General features: G+C 46.4%; 1 protein-coding gene across 1 annotated transcript in view; it reads right to left on the bottom strand.

Moving 5' to 3' along the window:
- The window catches only part of LOC144612241 (zinc-binding protein A33-like), a 72904-nt gene extending 51382 nt beyond the window's left edge, over nt 1–21522 (bottom strand). Inside the window, exons 1-2 of the mRNA XM_078431799.1 lie at nt 21103–21522; nt 20916–21011 (exon numbers count right to left, since the gene is read on the bottom strand). Coding sequence (XP_078287925.1) covers nt 20916–21011; nt 21103–21522 — 516 coding nt within the window. The remainder of the gene's footprint in view (nt 1–20915; nt 21012–21102) is intronic.
- Between the last annotated feature and the right edge of the window lie 334 nt (nt 21523–21856).

Raw genomic sequence — 21856 nt, 5'->3', positions numbered from 1 at the left:
CAACAGAGAGAGAGAGAGTTATCAGTTGACACATTTTGGGTCTAAATTTTAGGCTCTAAATTAATTCGCGAGGGAGAGAGAGCGAGGGAGAGAGAGAGATAAAGATAGAGAGGGGGAGAGAGAGAGAGAGAGAGATTTAAGAGTTGACGCATTTTGGGGCCTAAATTTTAGGCTCTAGATTATTTCGGGAGGGAAAGAGAGAGATAAAGATAGAGAGATAAAGATAGAGAGAGGGGGAGAGAGATTTAAGAGTTTACGCATTTGTGGCTATAGATTATTTCGGGAGGGAGAGAGAGAGAGAGGGAGAGGGAGAGTAGATGGATTTTGGGGCCTAAACTTTAGGCACTAGATAATTTTGGAAGAGAGAGGGAGAGAGAGAGATTTAAGAGTTGACTAATTTTGGGGCCTAAATTTTAGGCTCGAGATTATTTCGGGAGAGAGAGAGAGAGAGGGAGATTTATGGAGAGAGAGGGAGAGAGAGAAAACTTTCCAAAACTCTCCCAAACATTCTCACACACTCAACCCCTCTTTCCCTCCCCTTCCCCTCTCTCTCTCTCTCCCCCCCCCCTCTCTCTCACTTTCTCTCTCTTACATCTCTCCTATCCACTTCTCCCCCCTCTACCTCCCTCTCTCTCTCCCTCCTCCCCTCCCCTCCTCTCTCCCCTTCTGCCTGTTCGTGCTTTAGATGAGCGACAGACAGAGGGGTTCCGAGATGCTGCCAGACCTGCTGAGTTACTCCAGCATTTAAAATAACATATGATATAACACATTATAATATAATGATATAATATACAATGCCACATAATAATATAATATATGAGATAACACATTATAATATAATGATATAATATACAATGCAACATAATATAATATATGATATAAGATTATAATATAATATTATAACATATGATATAACACATTATAATATAATATAATATAATGATATAATATACAATGCAACATAATAATATAATATATGATATAACACATTATAATATATTATATTATAATGATATAATATACAATGCAACATGATAATATAATATAATATAATATAATAATATAATATATGATATAAGATTATAATATAATATAATATTATAATATAATGATATAATATACAATACAACATAATAATATAATATATGATATAACATTATAATATACTACATTATAATATAATATCTTCCTGGATCTACAGGTGGCAGTAAAACAGCTCACAGTATTATTATATTTTATTATATATATTAGATGATGTTATATTATATTTTGTATTATATCATATATTATATTAATATGTTGTATATGAACATTATCATTGACAGTGTGCACATTGTGTTGAGCTGCTGCAGGTAAGGGTCTCACTGATGTACCTGGGTCAGCAGGTGGCTGTAAAACATCCCACAGGTAACTTTGGGAAACTTTGTAAAAGTTGGTTTGGAAAACTTTTTTTTGCCTGTGTTGGGACGCGGTCCCTTTAAGTGGGCGCCGCGCCCGCGCAGTGCTCCGGCTGCCGGCGGTCCAGCGCCGGCAACGTGCGCATGCGCGGCGCCGCCGGGCGACGGTTGGATTCAAAATCGGGTCGCGTGGGGGGGGGGGGGGGAGATCGCGCCTGCGCAGTTGGGGAGGGGGGAACAGGGGAGGGGGAGGCCGCGCCTGCGCAGTTGGGGAGGGGAACAGGAGGTGGGGGGGAGGGAGGCTCCCTCACCCCTCCCCCCCCCCTCCCACTGCCCCCACCGTTGAGTTTAATGTCCCGTGTAACTGAGGCACAGTGAAAAGCTTTGTTGTTGCGTGCTGGGCAGCAGCAGAAAGACCGTACGTGATGGCAATCTAGCCGTCCAACGCCCCATTGTACCCAGCAGCCCAGACCGTCACAAACAAACAAACCAACGTCCCTTCCATTGCCCCCTCACGCTGCCTAGGCAAGGCCAGCAGCCCAGACCGTCACGCACAAACAAACCAACCTCCCTTCCATCGCCCCTGTCTACACCTCACGCTGCCTCGGCAAGGCCAGCACCATAATCATGGACCAGTCTCACCCCGGTCACCCCCTCTCCTCCCCTCTCCCATCGTGGCAAGAGGTACAGAAGTGTGGAGACGCACACCTCAATCTAACTCAACTCAACCCCACCCAACCCAATCCAACCCAACCCCACCCCACCCAACCCCACCCAACTCCACCCAACCCCACCCAACCCGACCCAACTCAACCTAACCCCACCCAACCCAACTCAACCCAACCCCATCCCAACCCCACTCAACCCAACCCCACCCAACCCAACCCCACCCAATCCCACCCAACCAACCCAACCCCACCCAACCGAACTCAACCCACCCCAACACAACTAAACTAGAAGTGTGGAGACGCACACCTCCAGATTCAGGGGCAGTTTCTTCCCAGCTGTTATCAGGCAACTGAATCGTCCTCTCACCAACTAGAGAGCGGTCCTGACCTCCCGTCTACCTCATTGGAGACCCTCGCACTGTCTTTAATCGGTCTTGACCTTGCACTAAATGTTATTCCCCTTTATCCTGTATCTGTACTCTGTGTACTCATTGAAACGTACAGAATAGTGAGCGGCCTGGATAAAGTGGACGTGGAGAGGATGTTTCCACTAGTGGGAGAGTCTCGGACCAGAGGGCACGGCCTCAGGATTAAAGGACGTTCCTTTGGGAAGGAGATGAGGGGGAATTTCTTTAGCCAGAGGGTGGTAAATCTATGGGATTCTTTGCCACTGATGACTGTGGAGGCCACAAGTCAGTGGAGATATTTCAGGCAGAGATGGATAGATTGTTGATCAGTGCAGATGTCAGGGGTTACGCGGAGAAGGGGGGAGAATGGGGTTAGGAGGGAGAGATGGGTCAGCCGTCAGTGAATGGCAGAGTGCAACACGATGGGCCGAGTGGCCTCATTCTGCTCCAATAACTTGTGAATTTGTAAACTAAACGATTCTCTCTCTCTCTCTGTCCATCTGTCATTTTCTGTCTCTCTGTCTGTCTAGTCTTTCTGTCTCTGTCTCTCTCTCTGTCCCTCTGTCATTCTCTGTCTCTCTCTCTCTCCCTCCCCCCTTTTATGTCTCTTTCTGTCTCTCCCTCTCTCTCCCTCTCTCTCAGTCTCTCTGTCCCTCTCTTACTCTGTCTCTCTTTCTGTCTCTCTTTCTGTATCTTTCTCTCTCTCTCACTCTCTCTCTCTCTTTCTCTCTGTATCTCTCTCTCTGTCTCTTTTTCTCTGCCCCTCTGCCTCTCTCTCTACTTTCTCTCTCTCTCTCTGTCTCTGTCCCTCTCTCCCTCTCTCTTTCTCTCTGTCTCTCTCTCACTCTCTCTGTCTCTCTTTCTCCCTGTATCTCTCTCTCTCTCTGCCTTGTCCCTCAAAGCTCGTGATCTCTGGGATTTTTGGTGACGTTCCCATGAGAAGATGGTGGACAGCGAGAGATCGATTGCCGTCATTGAAGATCACGAGTCCTTCCTCACGATGAATCGTGTGGAATCGTGTGGAAGCATTCCTTCAATGGGAGATCAAATCACGGAGTAAGATCCCTCTCTGCTCTGCAACACTCCCTGTCTACCTGGGAACTGTGTACCTGCGTTCCTAGATCAGTCTCTGCTCTACTACACTCCCTGTCTACCTGTGACGCCACTTTCAGGGGAACTGCTCCCTCTCCCAGTTGCTGAAACTATCTATTTCCACACAGAGGGTGGTGTGCCTTATAGAGGTGTACAAAATCGCGAGGGGAATAGATCGGGTAGACGCACAGAGGACATGCGTTCAAGGTGAAGGGGGAAAGATTGAATAGGAACCTGAGGGGCTACCTTTCCACACAGAGGGTGGTGGGTGTATGGAACGAGCTGCCGGAGGAGGTAGTTGAGGCTGGGACTATCACAACACTTGGACAGGTACATGGGTAGGACAGGTTTGGAGGTATATGGGCCAAACGCGGGCAAGTGGGACTAGTGTAGATGGTGCATGATGGTCGGTGTGGGCAGGTGGGACTATTGTACATGGGGCCTGTTGGTCGGTCTGGGCAGGTGGGACTAGTGTAGATGGGGCATGTTGGTCGGTCTGGGGAGGTAGGACTAGTGTAGATGGGGCATGTTGGTCGGTGTGGGCAGGTGGGACTAGTGTAGATGGGGCATGTTGGTCGGTGTGGGCAGGTGGGACCAGTGTAGATGGGGCATGTTGGTCGGTGTGGGCAGGTGGGACTCGTGTAGATGGGGCATGTTGGTCGGTGTGGGCAGGTGGGACCAGTGTAGATGGGGCATGTTGGTCGGTGTGGGCAGGTGGGACTAGTGTAGATGGGGCATGTTGGTCGGTGTGGGCAGGTGGGACCAGTGTAGATGGGGCATGTTGGTCGGTGTGGGCAGGTGGGACTAGTGTAGATGGGGCATGTTGGTCGGTGTAGGCAGGTGGGACTAGTGTAGATGGGGCATGTTGTTCGGTGTGGGCAGGTGGGACTAGTGTAGATGGGGCATGTTGGTCGGTGTGGGCAGGTGGGACTAGTGTAGATGGGGCATGTTGGCAACATCCAATCTACCCGAAGCAAAGAGTGGGGATCAATGGGTCCCTTTCGGAATGGCAGGCAGTGACCAGTGGGGTACCGCAAGGTTCGGTGCTGGGACCCCAGCTATTCACGATATACATTAATGACTTAGACGAAGGGATTAAAAGTACCATTAGCAAATTTGCAGATGATACTAAGTTGGGGGGTAGTGTGAATTGTGAGGCAGATGCAATAAGGCTGCAGGGTGACATGGACAGGTTGTGTGAGTGGGCGGATACATGGCAGATGCAGTTTAATGTAGATAAGTGTGAGGTTATTCACTTTGGAAGTAAGAATAGAAAGGCAGATTATTATCTGAATGGTGTCAAGTTAGGAGGAGGGGGAGTTCAACGAGATCTGGGTGTCCTAGTGCATCAGTCAATGAAAGGAAGCATGCAGGTTCAGCAGGCAGTGAAGAAAGCCAATGGAATGTTGGCCTTCGTAACAAGAGGAGTTGAGTATAGGAGCAAAGAGGTCCTTCTACAGTTGTACCGGGCCCTGGTGAGACCGCACCTGGAGTACTGTGTGCAGTTTTGGTCTCCAAATTTGAGGAAGGATATTCTTGCTATGGAGGGCGTGCAGCGTAGGTTCACTAGGTTAATTCCCGGAATGGCGGGACTGTCGTATGTTGAAAGGCTGGAGCGATTGGGCTTGTATACACTGGAATTTAGAAGGATGAGGGGGGATCTTATTGAAACATATAAGATAATTAGGGGATTGGACACATTAGAGGCAGATAACATGTTCCCAATGTTGGGGGAGTCCAGAACAAGGGGCCACAGTTTGAGAATAAGGGGTAGGCCATTTAGAACGGAGATGAGGAAGAACTTTTTCAGTCAGAGGGTGGTGAAGGTGTGGAATTCTCTGCCTCAGAAGGCAGTGGAGGCCAGTTCGTTGGATGCTTTCAAGAGAGAGCTGGATAGAGCTCTTAAGGATAGCGGAGTGAGGGGGTATGGGGAGAAGGCAGGAACGGGGTACTGATTGAGAGTGATCAGCCATGATCGCATTGAATGGCGGTGCTGGCTCGAAGGGCTGAATGGCCTACTCCTGCACCTATTGTCTATTGTCTATTCCCCTCTCACACCTCCTTGCTGTTGAGGCAGTGCAGAGTAGGTTCACCAGGTTAATCCCCGGGATGGCGTGACTGTCGTACGAGGAAAGCTTGGAAAGGCTAGGCTTGTGTTCACTGGAGTTTGGAAGGACGAGAGGGGGATCTTATAGAGACGTGTAAAATTATAAAAGGACTGGACAAGCTAGGTGCAGGAAACATGTTCCCAATGTTGGGCGAGTCCAGAACCAGGGGCCACACAGTCTAAGAATAAAGGGGAGGGCGTTTAAAACTGAGGTGAGGAGGAACGTTTGCAGTTGTGAATGTGTGGGATTCTCTGCCACAGAGGGCAGTGGAGGCCGATTCGCCGGATGGGTTTAAGAAAGAGTTAGATAGAGCTCGAGGGGCTAGTGGAATCAAGGGATATGGGTTGAAGGCTACTGATTGTGGACGATCAGCCGTGATCACAATGAATGGCGGTGCGTACAGGCTGGAAGGGCCGAAAGGCCTCCTCCTGCACCTGTTGTCTGTGTAACACATTCGTATTGTAGGAAAATAACTGCAGATGCTGGTAGAAATCGAAGGTATCACAAAATGCTGGAGTAACTCAGCGGGTCAGGCAGCATCTAGGGGAGAGGGAATGGGTGACGTTTCAGTCGAGACCTTCAGACTGAACCCTTCAGACCCATCTTCAGAAGGGTCTCGACCCGAAAAGTCACCCATTTCCTCTTTCCACAGATGCTGCCCGACCCGATGAGTTACTCCAGCACTCTGTGTGTCTTTTTCCTTTTGTAAACCCAGTATCCACGGATCCTCGTGTCTGCTGTTTGAAGAGATCTCTGTACCGTGACGCGGGGACGCGGAGAGAACTCAAATGCGGGTTATTTTTTTAAAGACTTTATTAAACGTCAAGTTAAAGGTGAAGAGTTACAAACGTGAGCGGAGCCACAGCGGGTGATGTGCGCGCCGGCGGGTCGCAGACTGGAGCCCCCGATGTTGTAATGAGGTGTTGCATTTTGTGACGTGGAACAAGGGCAGGACCCACACGGTGAACGGTCGTCCTCTGGGGAGTGTTGTAGAGCAGAGGGATTTAGGGGTTCAGGGGCATGGTTCCTCGAAGGTCGAGTCACAGGTGGATAAGGCGGTCAAAAAGGCTGTTGGCACATTGGCCTTCATCAGTCAGAGTATTGAGGATGGAAGTTGGGAGGTCGTGTTGCAGTTTGGGGATTAAATGGGAGCCGTTCAGCGCCGACCTTTTGTCCACCGGGTTTCTGCCCCACAGCCCCTGAGCCCCGCTCCTGACGCCGGTCCCGGGACCCGACCCTTTTACACACCCGGAGCGGAACCGGAGCAGATTCTCAGCCACTTGTCTACATCCGAAGGTTCGAAGAAAGGATAAAGTTTCTCCGTGAATTTATTCCCAGTGAAGGTGTGGAGATGGGACTTGGTGGCCGCGTCGTAAAATGAAACTGTCCCGGACTCGTAACTGAGATAAACTCCCACCCTCCCGGGGATGGGACGGGCGGGGAGATGGGACGGAGGGGAGGTGACTGCATCAAACCTGTCACCCCTCCCCCCCCCACCGCCAGATGCTCCAGACTCCAGTCTTCGGGGTCTGTATGACCCGTCCCTTCCTCTCCACAGACTCTGCGGCGACTCCCAGACTCCAGCCCTCACTCCCCCCCACCTCCACCTCCCAGTAATGTCTCCCCGATGTGAACCCCTCCGATCCCAGCACACACTCCCAGTCTGTAAACCTCTTCCCGGTGACAGGGAGACTCCTCCGGGTCCCGGTCCGTCTCACCCTCTTCCGATCCTCAGACACCTCGAGCCGCGCATGCGCTGTTTCCACATCCAGGGTGACGGAGACTGGGGGGAGAAGCAGAGAATCAGAGAGTCCCCGGGGGGGGGGGTCGGGGGGAGACTCGGGCAGCGCGGCCCCGGGACCGGGGGAGAGGCCGCTCGGCCTCGGGCACAGGCGGGCGGACAACTGAAACCCTACCCGGGGTTTCACCCACAACCACATCGGGTGGACAACAGACATCTCCCCCGGAGTTTTTAATCCAGGGATGGCGAGGGGAATTTCGTGAGGTGGGGGAGGGTGGACGGGTGCGGAGAGTGAGGAGGATTGCGAGATTGCGGTGGTGAAGGAGAAACGAAGGGGGGGGGGGGGGTGAGACTACTCACATATGGAGGCAGATCGGAGCAAGAGGATATTGAGGTTAGAGGTAATTTGAGGTTGTTAAAGAGGAGGTAGAGGTGCGTGGTGGGGTCGTCATGATCACAGTGAAAGGGGGCAGACACGAGGGGCCAGATGACCTGCCCCTGTTTCTATGAGTGGAGGGTGAGAGAGAGGGAGGGGTGGCTTGGACCATGGAAGGAAGCAGAGGTTGAATGATCGGGTGTTGGGCAGAATGGGTGGAGACTTGTGGTTGTGGGGTCGTTGAAAGAGAGCGGATTCACGGGTGGATTTGATGGGTGTGTACAACTAACACACGGATCTCATTGTAAACCAATATATGAACTTCACTGAGGGACTTGACAATGTTCCGCGTGCAAGGCTGGTCCAGAAAGCGAAGGCAGGTGGGATCCAAGGCGAGCTGGTGAAATGGATCCACGTGGCTTGGTGGTTGGAGGTAGAAGGTAGCGGTAGAAGGATGATTTTTCTGCATGGAGGTTTGTGGCTTGTGGTGTGTAGCAGTGATCGGTGCTGCAACCTTTGCTGTTTATGTTATATGATCATGGCTTGGATGTGAATGTGGGAGGTGTGATTAGTAAGTTTGTGGAGGAAGCAAAAATTGTGGATCGTGGGGAAGGTTGTCAAAGTCTGCAGCAGGATGCAGGGTAATTATCTAAACCTTATTCACATGCAGGGATATCAAATCACGAGAGTGCAGGTTTATATTGGGAGCAAATAATTTAAAAGTATATCTGAGATTTAGGTTTTACTAGACCAAGTGGACACGTTGGGCCCCAAACATCTCCTGCATTGGTGCAGCACCCTCTCCTCCCCCAATCTCCCTCTCCCCCCCTCCCTCCCTCACTCCCCCCCTTCTCCCTCCCTCCCCCCTACCTCCCGAGGAGATAGATTTATACTTTAAAATGTGAATAACTTAAAAAACATAACACCGATTTGATTGAAACTTCTTCCATTAGCACCAAAGGGATGACGGTGAGTAAGGTGGGCTTAAAATTGCTATCGTGGACCGTTTTGGCTGTAGTTCATGAACAAACAAACAAACAAGAGGTTTAGTACATAGATTTACACTGAGAGTGGGTGATATCTGGAACATGCTGCAGAGGAGGTGATGGAGTGAGATATCATCAATATATTGGAGGTACTTAAATAGGTGAGGTGCAGAAGAATGCCGATGGAATGTGGGCAAATCGATTCGTATAGCTGGGGAAAAGATGGTCATGGACACGATGGGCCGAAGGGCCAGACTCTGTAATGTACAACCATGGCTCTCAGCTCCAAGAGCACTGAATGACTGAGTCTCCACAGCCACCGGTGCAGGGTCGTTCCCCAGTTTCTGCGTACAGTAATGTCTCCTTATCTCTGTGCTACACGGTGCAGCCCACATTCTGAGAGAGTGCCCGCTCTCCAGACACCTCTGACAGGGGAACCATCCTCCCTGCATCCAGCCCACTGAGCCCTGTAAGAACTCTGTGTTTCACTGAGATCTCCTCTAATACACCCAAACACTCGAGGACACAGGCCTAGTCTACTCAATCTCACCCCACACAGCAAACACATTGTCCCAGGCACGTATTGTTAATCTTTGCTGCATTCCCTCTGTGTCAAGTCTGTCAATATATCGGTACACAGGAGGAAAGGAACACAAGAAAACAGGAGCAGGATTAGGATCCACTCCTCAGGCTTGCCCCTCCATTCAATGTGATCATGGCTGATCTAAGCTGGCACCAATTCCTCTTCTGTGTGAGTTCCCCATCATCTTATATTTTCAATCTATCAAATATTTATTTGTAGCCAAGTTGCACATATCAAGATTCAAGAGATTCAAGATATCCAACAACTCAGCTTTTTACCACCACCCTGGGCACAACATTCCAGATATTCACTGCCCTCCGAGAGATGCAACTTCTAGTTGCAGAGAGGCCGCTCTGGAAGGTTGGATCTCATGGAATCCGGGGGTGAACTAGCCGATTGAACACAACATTACCTGAAGGCCGCAGACAGAGGATGATGGTAGAGGGTTGTTTTTCAGACTGGAAACAGAGCCCACTGTTGTTTCTTATTTATATACACGATTGTGTGTGTATGTAGGTTGCAAGGTTAGTCAGTTTGCAGATGGAAGTAAAATTGGTGACATTGTGGAGAGTGAAGAATGTTACCTGAGAGTAAATGGGATCCCTGTGAACTGGACCAATGGGCTCAGGAACGGCAGGTGGGATTTATTCATGTGAAGGTGAGGCGATGCACTTTGCTGAGACAAACCAGGGCAGGACATACGCAGTAAACGGGGAGCATAATAGAACGGAGAGATGTCGGGGTGCAGGTACACAGTGCCATGGAAGATGCAACGGTGACAGGCAGGGAGGTGAAGAATGTGTTTGTCGCTCATGCTTTCACAGGTCAGGATATTAAATACAGCGTTTGACACAATGAGGTTGTTTGTAAATTGGAGAGGGTGCAAAAGGGTTTATGCCAATTTCATCAGGTCTGAAGGGAGACGTTGGACAGGCAGGGACATTTGTCTTTGGAGCCAATCAGGGTGCTTTAAGAGTTGTGTATAAGATCTATATAAGGTGCACAGATGAGGTGAATAACCATAGTATTTTACCCAAGGTAGGAGAGTCTAAACCTAGAGTGCATCAGTTCAGGGTGAGATTGGAAACAGTAAAAAGGAGCAGTTTTTTCAGTCAATGCGTTGTGTAAGTATGGAACGAACTGACAGAGGAAATGGTGGAGGGAGGTACAATGACGACCATTTACAGACAGTTGGGTGGATATGTGGATCAGAAAGACTTGGAAGAATATGTGTCAGACTCAGGCAAGTGGGACAAGCTCGGTTGGGCAACTTGTTTGGCATGGTCGTGTCGAGTCAAAGGACCTGTTTCTGTGTGACACAACTCTCTGACTTTGTGATGCTTTTCTGCAGCTATGTTTGGTGGTAGATCAAATCTTCAATTTCCCTTGAGTCCAAAATACCATTAATGCTTGCATCTACACATTACTTAAAGATGTCAGAAACAAGAACAATGGAAAAGGTATAAGCTTTACCTTGCTTGATGGCATCAGATGCTTCTGCCAATACTGTGTTGTACAAAAAAGGAGTTTCAAACTTTTCAAGCAGCAAGTGACCATCTACCACCGACTGTGGTTTGGCTTCAACTCCAACTCTGCAAATATTTAACAGCTGGTTATAAACTGGGCGTTATAAATATATTGGGCTGTTCAACAAAACAATAGACAATGGACAATATACAATAGGTGCAGCAGGAGGCCATTCGGCCCTTCGAGCCAGAACCTCTATTCAATGTGATCATGGCTGATCATTCTCAATCCGTACCCCGTTCCTGCCTTCTCCCCATACCCCCTGACTCCACTATCCTTAAGAGCTCTATCTAGCTCTCACTTGAATGCATCCAGAGAACTGGCCTCCACTGCCTTCTGAGACAGAGAATTCCACAGATTTACAACTCTGACTGAAAAAGATTTCCCTCACCTCCGTTCTAAATGGCCTACCCTTATTCTTAAACTGTGGCCCCTGGTTCTGGACTCCCCCAACATTGGGAACATGTTTCCTGCCTCTAACATATCCAACCCTTTAATAATCTTATATGTTTCAATAAGATCCCCTCTCATCCTTCTAAATTCCAGTGTATACAAGCCTAGTCGCTCTAGTCTTTCAACATATGACAGTCACGCCATTCCGGGAATTAACCTAGTGAACCTACGCTGCAAACCCTCAATAGCAAGAATATCTTTCCTCAAATTTGGAGAACAAAACTGCACACAGTACTCCAGGTTCGGTCTCACTAGGGCCCTGTACAACTGCAGAAGGACCTCTTTGCTCCTACACTCAACTCCTCTTGTTATGAAGGCCAACATTCCATTTGCTTTCTTCACTGCCTGCTGTACCTGCATGCTTCCTTTCAGTGACTGATGCACTAGGACGCCCAGATCTCGTTGTACGTCCCCGTTTCCTAACTTGACACCATTCAGAAAATAATGTGCCTTCCTATTCTTACCACCAAAGTGAATAACCTCACACTTATCCACATTGAACTGCATCTGCCATGCATCCGCCCACTCACACAACCTGTCCAAGTCACCCTGCAACCTCATAGCATCTTCCTCACAGTTCACACTACCACCCAGCTTTGTATCATCTGCTAATTTGCTAATGGTACTTTTAATCCCTTCATCCAAGTCATTGATGTATATTGTAAATAGCTGCGGTCCCAGAACCGAGCCTTGTGGTACCCCACTAGTCACTGCCTACCATTCTGAAAGGGACCCATTTATCCCCACTCTTTGCTTTCTGTCTGTCAACCAATTTTCTATCCATGTCAGTACCCTACCCCCAATACCATGTGCTCTAATTTTGCCTACTAATCTCTTATGTGGGACCTTGTCGAAGGCTTTCTGAAAGTCGAGGTACACCACATCCACCGGCTCTCCCCTGTCAATTTTCCTAGTGACGTTCTCAAAGAATTCCAGAAGATTAGTCAAGCACGATTTCCCCTTCGTAAATCCATGCTGACTCGGAACGATCCTGTTACTACTATCCAAAGGCTCCGCATTTTCGTCTTTTATAATCGACTCCAGCATCTTCCCCACCACTGATGTCAGACTAACTGGTCTATAATTTCCCATTTTCTCTCTCCCTTCTTTCTTAAAAAGTGGGATAACATTAGCTACCCTCCAATCCACAGGAACTGATCCTGAATCTATAGAACATTGGAAAATGATCACCAATGCGTCCAAAATTTCTCCTTAAGTACCCTGGGATGCAGACCATCAGGCCCTGTGGATTTATCAGCCTTCAGTCCCATCAGTCGACCCAACACCATTTCCTGCCTAATGTGGACTTCCTTCAGTTCCTCCGTCACCCTAGGATCTCTTGCCACGAGAACATCTGGGAGATTGCTTGTATCTTCCTTAGTGAAGACAGATCCAAAGTACCGGTTCAACTCGTCTGCCATTTCCTTGTTCCCCATAATAAATTCCCCTGCTTCTGTCTTCAAGGGACCCACATTTGCCTTGACTATTTTTTTTCCTCTTTACATAACTAAGAAAGCTTTTACTACCTCCTTTATATTATTGGCTAGTTTACCCTCGTACCTCATCTTTTCTCCCCGTATTGCCTTCTTAGTTATCTTCTGTTGCGCTTTAAAAGAGTCCCAATCCTCTGGCTTCCCACTCTTCTTTGCTATGTTATACTTCTTCTCTTTTATTTTTATGCTGTCCTTGACTTCCCTTGATATTTTACTCCCCTTAGAATCTTTCCTCCTCTTTAGGATAAATTGATCCTCCAATTTCTGCATTATTCCCAGGAATACCTGCCATTGCTGTTACACCGTCTTCCCTGCTAGGGCCTCCTTCCAGCCAATTTTGGCTAGCTCCTGCCTCATGCCTCTGTAATCCCCTTTGCTAAACTGTAATAATGACACTTGTGATTTTCCCTTCTCCCTCTCAATTTGTAGAGTATAACTTATCATATTGTGATCACTGTCTCCTAATGGCTCTTTTACCTCGAGTCCCCTTATCAGATCAGGTTCATTACACAACACTAAATCCAGAATTGCCTTGTCCCTGGTAGGCTCCAGTCCAGTGGCGGCACGGTAGCGCAGCAGTAGAGTTGCTGCCTTACAGCGAATGCAGCGCCGGAGACTCAGGTTCGACCCTGACTATGGGCGCAGTCTGTACGGAGTTTGTACGTTCTCCCCGTGACCTGCGTGGGTTTTCTCCGAGATCTTCGGTTTCCTCCCACACTCCAAAGACGTACAGGTATGTAGGTTAATTGGCTGGGCAAATGTAAAAATTGTCCCTAGTGGGTGTAGGATATGTTAGTGTGCGGGGATCGCTGGGCGGTGCGGACCCGGTGGGCCGAAGGGCCTGTTTCTGCGCTGTATCTCTAAATCTAAAATCTAAAGCTGTTCTAAGAATCTATCTCGGAGGCACTCCACAAACACTCTTTCCTGGGGTCCATTGCCAACCTGATTTTCCCAGTCTACCTGCATGTTGAAATCTCCAATAACTACCATAGCATTACATTTGCGACATGCCAATTTTAGCGCTTGATTCAACTTGCACCCTATGTCGAGGCTGTAGACAATAGACAATAGACAATAGGTGCAGGAGTAGGCCATTCAGCCGTTCGAGCCAGCACCGCCATTCAATGTGATCATGGCTGATCACTCTCAATCAGTACCCCGTTCCTGCCTTCTCCCCACACCCCCTCACTCTGCTATCCTTAAGAGCTCTATCCAGCTCTCTCTTGAAAGCATCCAACGAACTGGCCTCCACGGCCTTCTGAGGCAGAGAATTCCACACCTTCACCACTCTCTGACTGAAAAAGTTCTTCCTCATCTCCGTTCTAAATGGCCTACCACTTATTCTTAAACTGTGGCCCCTTGTTCTGGACTCCCCCAACATTGGGAACATGTTTCCTGCCTCTAATGTGTCCAATCCCCTAACTATCTTATATGTTTCAATAAGATCCCCCCTCATCCTTCTAAATTCCAGTGTATACAAGCCTAATTGCTCCAGCCTTTCAACATACGACAGTCCCGCCATTCCGGGAATCAACCTAGTGAACCTACGGCTGCAAGCCCTCAATAGCAATCTTTATATTTTCACAAAAGTGTTTCTGTTCCGATGACGGACGCGGTTAACGCGTTAAAATGAACGGATCGACAGCTCTGATTCCACTTGCTGTTTATTTCTCTCTTCCCACATTTACATCCACCCTGGTTTTATTTCCGCGCTCACTGGTGTTTTTTACGACGCAGAATTTGGGGATTAAATGGGAGCCGTTCAGCGCCGACCCATTGTCCACCCTCAATAGCAAGAATATCCTTCCTCAAATTTGAAGACCAAAACTGCACACAGTACTCCAGGTGCGGTCTCACCAGTGCCCGGTACAACTGTAGAAGGACCTCTTTGCTCCTATACTCAACTCCTCTTGTTACGAAGGCCAACATTCCATTGGCTTTCTTCACTGCCTGCTGTACCTGCATGCTTCCTTTCAGTGACTGATGCACTAGGACACCCAGATCTCGTTGAACATCCCCTCTTCCTAACTTGACACCATTCAGATAATAATCTGCCTTTCTATTCTTACTTCCAAAGTGAATAACCTGACACTTATCTACATTAATCTGCATCTGCCATGTATCCGCCTACTCACACAACCTGTCCAAGTCACCCTGCAGCCTTATTGCATCTTCCTCACAATTCACACTACCCCCCAGCTTAGTATCATCTGCAAATTTGCTATTGTTTGGGCCTGTAGATAACTCCCATTAGGGTCTACTTACCCTTACAATTCCTCATTTCTATCCATACTGATTCTACATCTCCTGATTCTATGTCACTCCTTGCAAGGGAGTGAATATCATTCCTTACCAACAGAGCGACCCCACCCCCTCTGCCCACCTGTCTGCCTTTTCTATACGTTGTGTACCCCTGAATATTCAGTTCCCAGCCCTGGTCCTCTTGTAGCCATGTCTCCGTGATTCCCACAACATCATACTTGCAAATGACTAACTGAGCCTCAAGCGCATCCACTTTATTTTTTATACTCCGCGCATTTAAATACAACACTTTACCTTCGGTATTCACCTCCCCTCTCACACCTGTTACAATTTGCCCTGACCTTGCTCTCTTATCCCATCTAGAACTTCCCTTCCCATTTATTCAAGAGTCCTTTGCAATTTCTCATGTATTCGCTTCCCCTTTAACTCCAGCTTCATATTCCCAATTTGTCAACCCCTGCCCCTCACTACTCAGTTTAAAGCCACTCATGCAGCACCAGCAAACCTGCCTGCCAGAATGTTGGTCCCCTTGTTGTTAAGGTGCAATGTTACTATGAGGTGCAATGTTACAATGTTACAATGAGGTGCAATGTTACAATGTTACAATGAGGTGCAATGTTACAATGTTACAATGAGGTGCAATGTTACAACGTTACAATGAGGTGCAATGTTACAATGTTACAATGAGGTGCAATGTTACAATGTTACAATGAGGTGCAATGTTACAATAAGGTGCAATGTTACAATAAGGTGCAATGTTACCAAACCTTACAATGTTTCCGTCAAGAGCATGTCCTACCTTCGCTTGCGACCAGCTTCCTCCTGAAAGAAATAAAACACAAATCTCAATTGACTGAGATGGACCGTCCTATTCCCGACAGCGGGAATTTGTCCACATTTCCACAACCCTCTGATAATTCCCATTCCCCAACTCTTATCACCACTGTCATGCAGATAGAAAGCGGACATTACCATCGAGACGTAGAATGAAGGGGGAAAGCATAAGGAATGTTCATGAGAATGACGCCATAACTGAGAGGATGGAACTCAATGCAAAGACTGGGCAGGTTGTGGGAGTTTATCTGGGGAAGATGTCAGGAATGATGAGATAAGATTTAAGTTTATCGGTGGATTTAAATGGGTGAGGATGAAATAATATCTCTGATCGATGGGAGAGCAAAAATCAAAGCTGAAATGTAACGCGGTCTTCAATAAATACTGAAAGGAATACAGTCATGAGAACATGGACCTCACTTGCATTGGAGGGACTGAAGCCAACAGCAGAGATAATTTAAGGGCGAGCGGGATAAACACTTGAGCACTCCTGGAATTCGGGGTATTGTTACCGGGTGTGGTGAGTAGATGGGAAGGATGTTGAGTGGAGCTGAAATCTTGACTGGATAGGATGGGCCGAATGTCCTGTCTATGATGTAGAGTGGGATGTCATTCTATGGTGAACAAAGGTGGGTAAAACAAACAGAGCAAATTCTCCCAAGGTGACCGCCCACTGCTGATGGGAACCGGATGTAGATGATCAATCTGCTGTGTGCGCCACGTTCTAGATTTCAATGTTAATCCCCACAATGTGGTCATGGCTGATCTAGCCCAGGACTGAACTCCTCCGCTTTGTCCCATCCCCTTTGATTTCAATTCCACAAATTTTCAAAAATGTATCTGTCTCTGGTATATATACATCCAACAGGTTAAACCTCTCATAGTCTCCTGGTTGAAGAATCCCAGAGGTTTACTGCCCTCTGTCCATTCGTGGTCCTTGAGATCAGATATAGGATCACCCGGGTTGTTCTGAACTCCACAGAATACAAACACCTCTCTACATTACGGCCAGGCAGTCCTGAGATCCCATAGATTATGCGGGAGGCCAATTAGTTTGGGAACAACTACAACTGGAACAGATGAAACATTAACCCAGTTCTGAATTACTGGTAAAGGCAGCATTTATTTCAGAAACATCCCCCACCATTTTGTGACTGTGCACTTTCACTTCGCCAGACTGTGGTGTAACCCCTCACCTTCAGAAACACCACATTGTCCTTTTGATCCATCTGCTGCTGCAACTTAAAGAGTTCCTCCTGAATGGAACTTAAATTCTCTTCAATTTCTCGAAGATTTTTCTCCATTGCATTTAGAATCGTCTTCTCTTCCTCCCGGATATCTGCCAGTCCTCGCTGCTCTTTCTCAGTGAGAATCTGGTGCAGTTCAGCAAACTGGGATTTGATCTTAGACTGAAGGTTGTGTGACTGTTCCTGTGAAATGAAAGGTGAAGATCAATATTTCCTCAATATCTCAAAGTGTGGAGTCATGCATTTTGGTGGTAGGAATAAAGCCATAGATCAATAGTAAGGAAAGCAAACTCTGTGCCAGCATTTATTCAAGAGGGCTTGTATACAAAAGCAGGGATGTGATGTTGAGGCTCCATAAGGCGCTGGTAAGGCCGCATTTGTAATATTGTGAGCAATTTTGGGCACCATATCTGTGGAAAGATGTGCTGGCTCTGGAGAGGGTCCAGAGGAGGTTTACAAGAATGATCCCAGGAATGAGTGGGTTAACCTATGATGAGCGTTTGTTAGCACTGGGCCAGTACTCGCTGGGGTTTCAGAGAATGAGGGGGACCTAATTAAAACATACAGAATAGTGAAAGGCTTGGATAGAGTGGTTGTGGAGAGGATGTTTCCACTAGTGGGAGAATCCAGGACTCAAAGTCATAGCCTCAGAATTAAAGGACGCTAATTTATAGACAATAGACAATAGGTGCAGGAGTAGGCCATTCAGCCCTTCGAGCCAGCACCGCCATTCAATGCGATCATGGCTGATCACTCAATCAGTACCCCGTTCCTGCCTTCTCCCCATACCCCCTCACTCCGCTATCCTTAAGAGCTCTATCCAGGAAGATGAAGAGAAATTTCTTTGGTCAGAGGGTGGTGAATCTGTGGATTTTTTTTGCCACAGAAGGCTATGGATATTTTTATGGCAAAGATAGATTCTTGATTAGTACAGGTTTCAGAGATTATGGTGAGAAGGCAGGAGAATGGGGTAAGGAGGGAGAGATAGGTCAGCCATGATTGAATGGCGGCGTAGATGCGATGGGCGAAATGGCCTCATTCTACTCCTATTCCTTATGACTTTAATTCCCTGCTGCCTATTCCTTTTCACGTACCCATTAATTCTCATACATCCGCCCACCACCCACCTCCACAGGAATAATTTACAGTCACCGATTGACCTTTGAACCAGCATGTATTAGGCACCAAAGATACTAGAGGAGCAAGATAGACCACCCGACACGTAAAACCGTAGTTGGTCATGGGTAAATTTCAGCGCCATTTTAGTAAACAGATTCTGTGTGTCAGACTGGGCTGTGTTCACAACTCTCTGCGATTTGTTCGTATATAAAATGTTTGCAAACAATTATTTTTGTACTTCTTCTTGGATAAGTTGATGGTTGACACCTATGACTATTTCTTGACGAGTTGCTGCTTCATGATCTTTAAAATTTGGATGTTACTGATTGAATATCTGCACTAGAGATCCACTCTATCTGTATCAGGCCAATTGATCATATTTAATGAACTGTTCTTCTTTGCTTTCTCTGTTAATTTTATTTTCACCTCCATGAGCTGTATCTCTTTTTGCTTTATTTTAGAAAGTCATGGAAGCAGAGATTTGGCATTTGCCAACAATAGAACTCGACTGTATCCACAATATAATCGAAAAGACATTTAACTTTATAATTAGAGCCAAGAAAATTTGAATTGGTGAATTGATTAGTTAAAAATCCTTGACAGCCACTAAAATGACCAATGCTGCCTGATGTGGTACAGAGCACAAATCCAATTCAAATAGACACAGTGGTGGAGTAAATCACCGGGTCAGGCAGCATCTCTGGAGAAAAAGGATGGGTGATGTTTCATGTTGGGACCCTTCTTCAGACAAAGGAGGGAAGGTGAAGTGCTGGTATAAATCAGGACATGATCATTTCATTGGTTAGCTGATATGCAAAACAGTGCAACCCTGTATATCTTGCACACAAAATGATGTAAAACTTACCATGAATGACAGAAATAAAAGGTGTTATCCTTGTTTTATGAAATTCATTTTTGAATGATGTAAAATTGAAGGGGCTGCAATATACTGCTAACCCACAAATGTATCATTATGAGACATTCACATTTAAAAAATCCATTAATCACAACAAAACCTAGAAGGTGCCTATGTTATTTGACCAACTTATCGGTTAAATTTAAATATGAATTTTTTACAGGTTGTAGGATTGTGGGTAAGTATCGTGTCAATGCCTGTAACTCATTTTTCACAAAACTGAGGGTTAGCACTATATTGCACCGACCCCCTCAATTATATGTTAAATTCAAAACTAAACTATGGTGGTAATGTACATTATTCATGTCTAAAGCTAGCACTTCTGTATAAGTGTAGGTATGTATGCATTACATTTTATTACACTAATGTAGAATGAAAATAATGGAATAATGGAGATAAGACTTTTCTTTGCCTTCCATCAAGTGAGGGTGTGCCTGGAGCAATCACTGTGATGGCTGTTTGTGTTAAAATTGTAATTGTGTGTCTTGTGTTCTTTATTGTTTACTGACGGACCCTGACGTGAGAGGACGCTGGCGCTATTTGTTCGCCGCTTCTCCGTCAGGACAATTCGTTTGTTTGTTTTTATGTCTTGACTGTTTTTGTAAAGCGTCTTTGAGCATTTGGAAAAGCGCGATAAAAAATAAATGTTTATTATTATTATTATAAATATCTTAATATGTGTTCATAGTTATTTTATTCACAATATTAGGATTTCTGGAAATAAGTTTGATGTCACTGATTGCGAATGTGTACGGGAAGGCCCTAATGAAATGTATGTGAGAGAACAGTGATCATGAGAGAACCATGCGCTGAGAAGTGTGTGATTTTATATTTGTATATATAATTGTATATATTGGGTACAGAGAAAAAGAGAGTGAGAGAGAGATTGAAAGTAAAAAGGTTGCTAAACAAATAATTAGAGGAAATCACTAGAAAGTAACTAGACATATATCTATGTATATATATATATACCATAAAGGTTGAATCCTTTATGGTTTATGTACATCATTTGGAAAATAAGATGAAAAGAGAAATAGAGCGTTGCTTTAAATCAAAGTTGCTTCTGATCCACGAGAAGGAACTTTGAGATCTATTTATCTCCATCTTGCCTCTCACACACAAACAAACACACATTCATATCTATACATATATATATATATATAAGTCAAATTTGTGCTGAGTGTGTGTTTGAGCAATACAAGGGAAACTGCACAAAAGAGGGGACTGGGGAGGAAGGATGGGAGGGACATGGGCAGAAACAGTAAGAAAATAAAACCAGAGAAATTTAGCAGGGGGAAAACATTTTAAAATAAAAATAACAATAAAATGTGGGTTGATAGATGAGATATTTTCTGCACTTTGATGGGATCATCACACATACTGTTCCCCCACAACACTGATTACACAGCGAGAGGTGGGGTTTCCTTACTAAAATGATGTTACGTACTACAATTCAGTGGACGCAATTTCGACGGAGTGGTCCATTTTGCTCCTCTAGTACATTTGTTGGGGACGTGGAAGGAATCCGACGCGGTCACAGGGAGAAGGCGTGAACCACACGGGCAGCGCCCGAGGTCAGGATCGAACCCGCTCACCAGAACTAGGAGACAGCAGCACTACTTGTGTCACTGCGCTGCCCTGTTATTACACGCATCACAGGGATCAAACCTGCACAAGATCAGGAAATCGAAACTTAAAAGCCTCACCAGAACTCCAGAAATCTTCTCTTTCTGTTGCTGCTCCATTTGCTGGATCTCTGATTTATATTTTGTGAGAGACTGGATGGAAGATTTCACCTGATCCTGCAAATGTGTTTGGGAATCAGAAAATTAAATGGTTGAACAGTAAAAATGGAATTAAACAATGATGCGATTAAAATCGGTTTGCTTTTACCTTGTGGTTTTCAACAGCTTCTTTAACCTGCATGAAGCTGTGAGACTTGTGTTCCCGCCCAGCTGCACAAACCACACAGATCAGCTTCTTATCAGTTTCACAAAACAGCTTCAGTTCTTCCTGATGTTCCTCGCAGTGAAGTTTACTTTCCTTCTCTGGAATTATTTCCCGATTCAGGCTCAGTGTTCGAGCTTTCTCAGCCAGTCTCGCCAAGGCCCGACTAACCCTGAGGGTGCGGTCTGTAAACTCCTCTCTACATTCCGGGCAGGAGTTTCTCCCCTCCCTGTCCCAACTCTGTGTGATACAGGAGAGGCAGAAGTTGTGCCCGCACTCCAGTGTAACCGGATCGGTGAAGAATTCCAGGCAGATGGGACAAACTAACTCCTCCGCTAAACTCTCGACCTGGTCTTTCGCAGCCATTGTAACTCCGCCACTTCCTGGTTCAAAACGCGTTCCCTTTGGCGCAGCTGCTGAACCCTTGCAGTATCGGGGCACGGCTGAGGGGAGGCGGAGCTCAGCCCCGTCAATCACAGCCCTGACCAGTAAGTGGATGCTATTTGATACAAGCTGCCTGTAAATTTCATTCCCTTAAACTAAATACATCAGTGTTTCCCATCGTGAATTGTTCATTATATTAGGCTGCACAATGATATTATATCCACAGCAAACACTGTTATTTCATTTAACAGTCTCATGTGCAAACTTGAATTCAACTCAATGAGCCAATTATATTCTATTGTCACATGAACCAAGG

The sequence above is a fragment of the Rhinoraja longicauda genome, chromosome 43, assembly GCF_053455715.1.
Source record: "Rhinoraja longicauda isolate Sanriku21f chromosome 43, sRhiLon1.1, whole genome shotgun sequence".
Lineage (NCBI taxonomy): Eukaryota > Metazoa > Chordata > Chondrichthyes > Rajiformes > Arhynchobatidae > Rhinoraja > Rhinoraja longicauda.
Note: the sequence above shows the minus strand (reverse complement) of the source record. Positions and strands in the feature narration are given on the sequence as shown.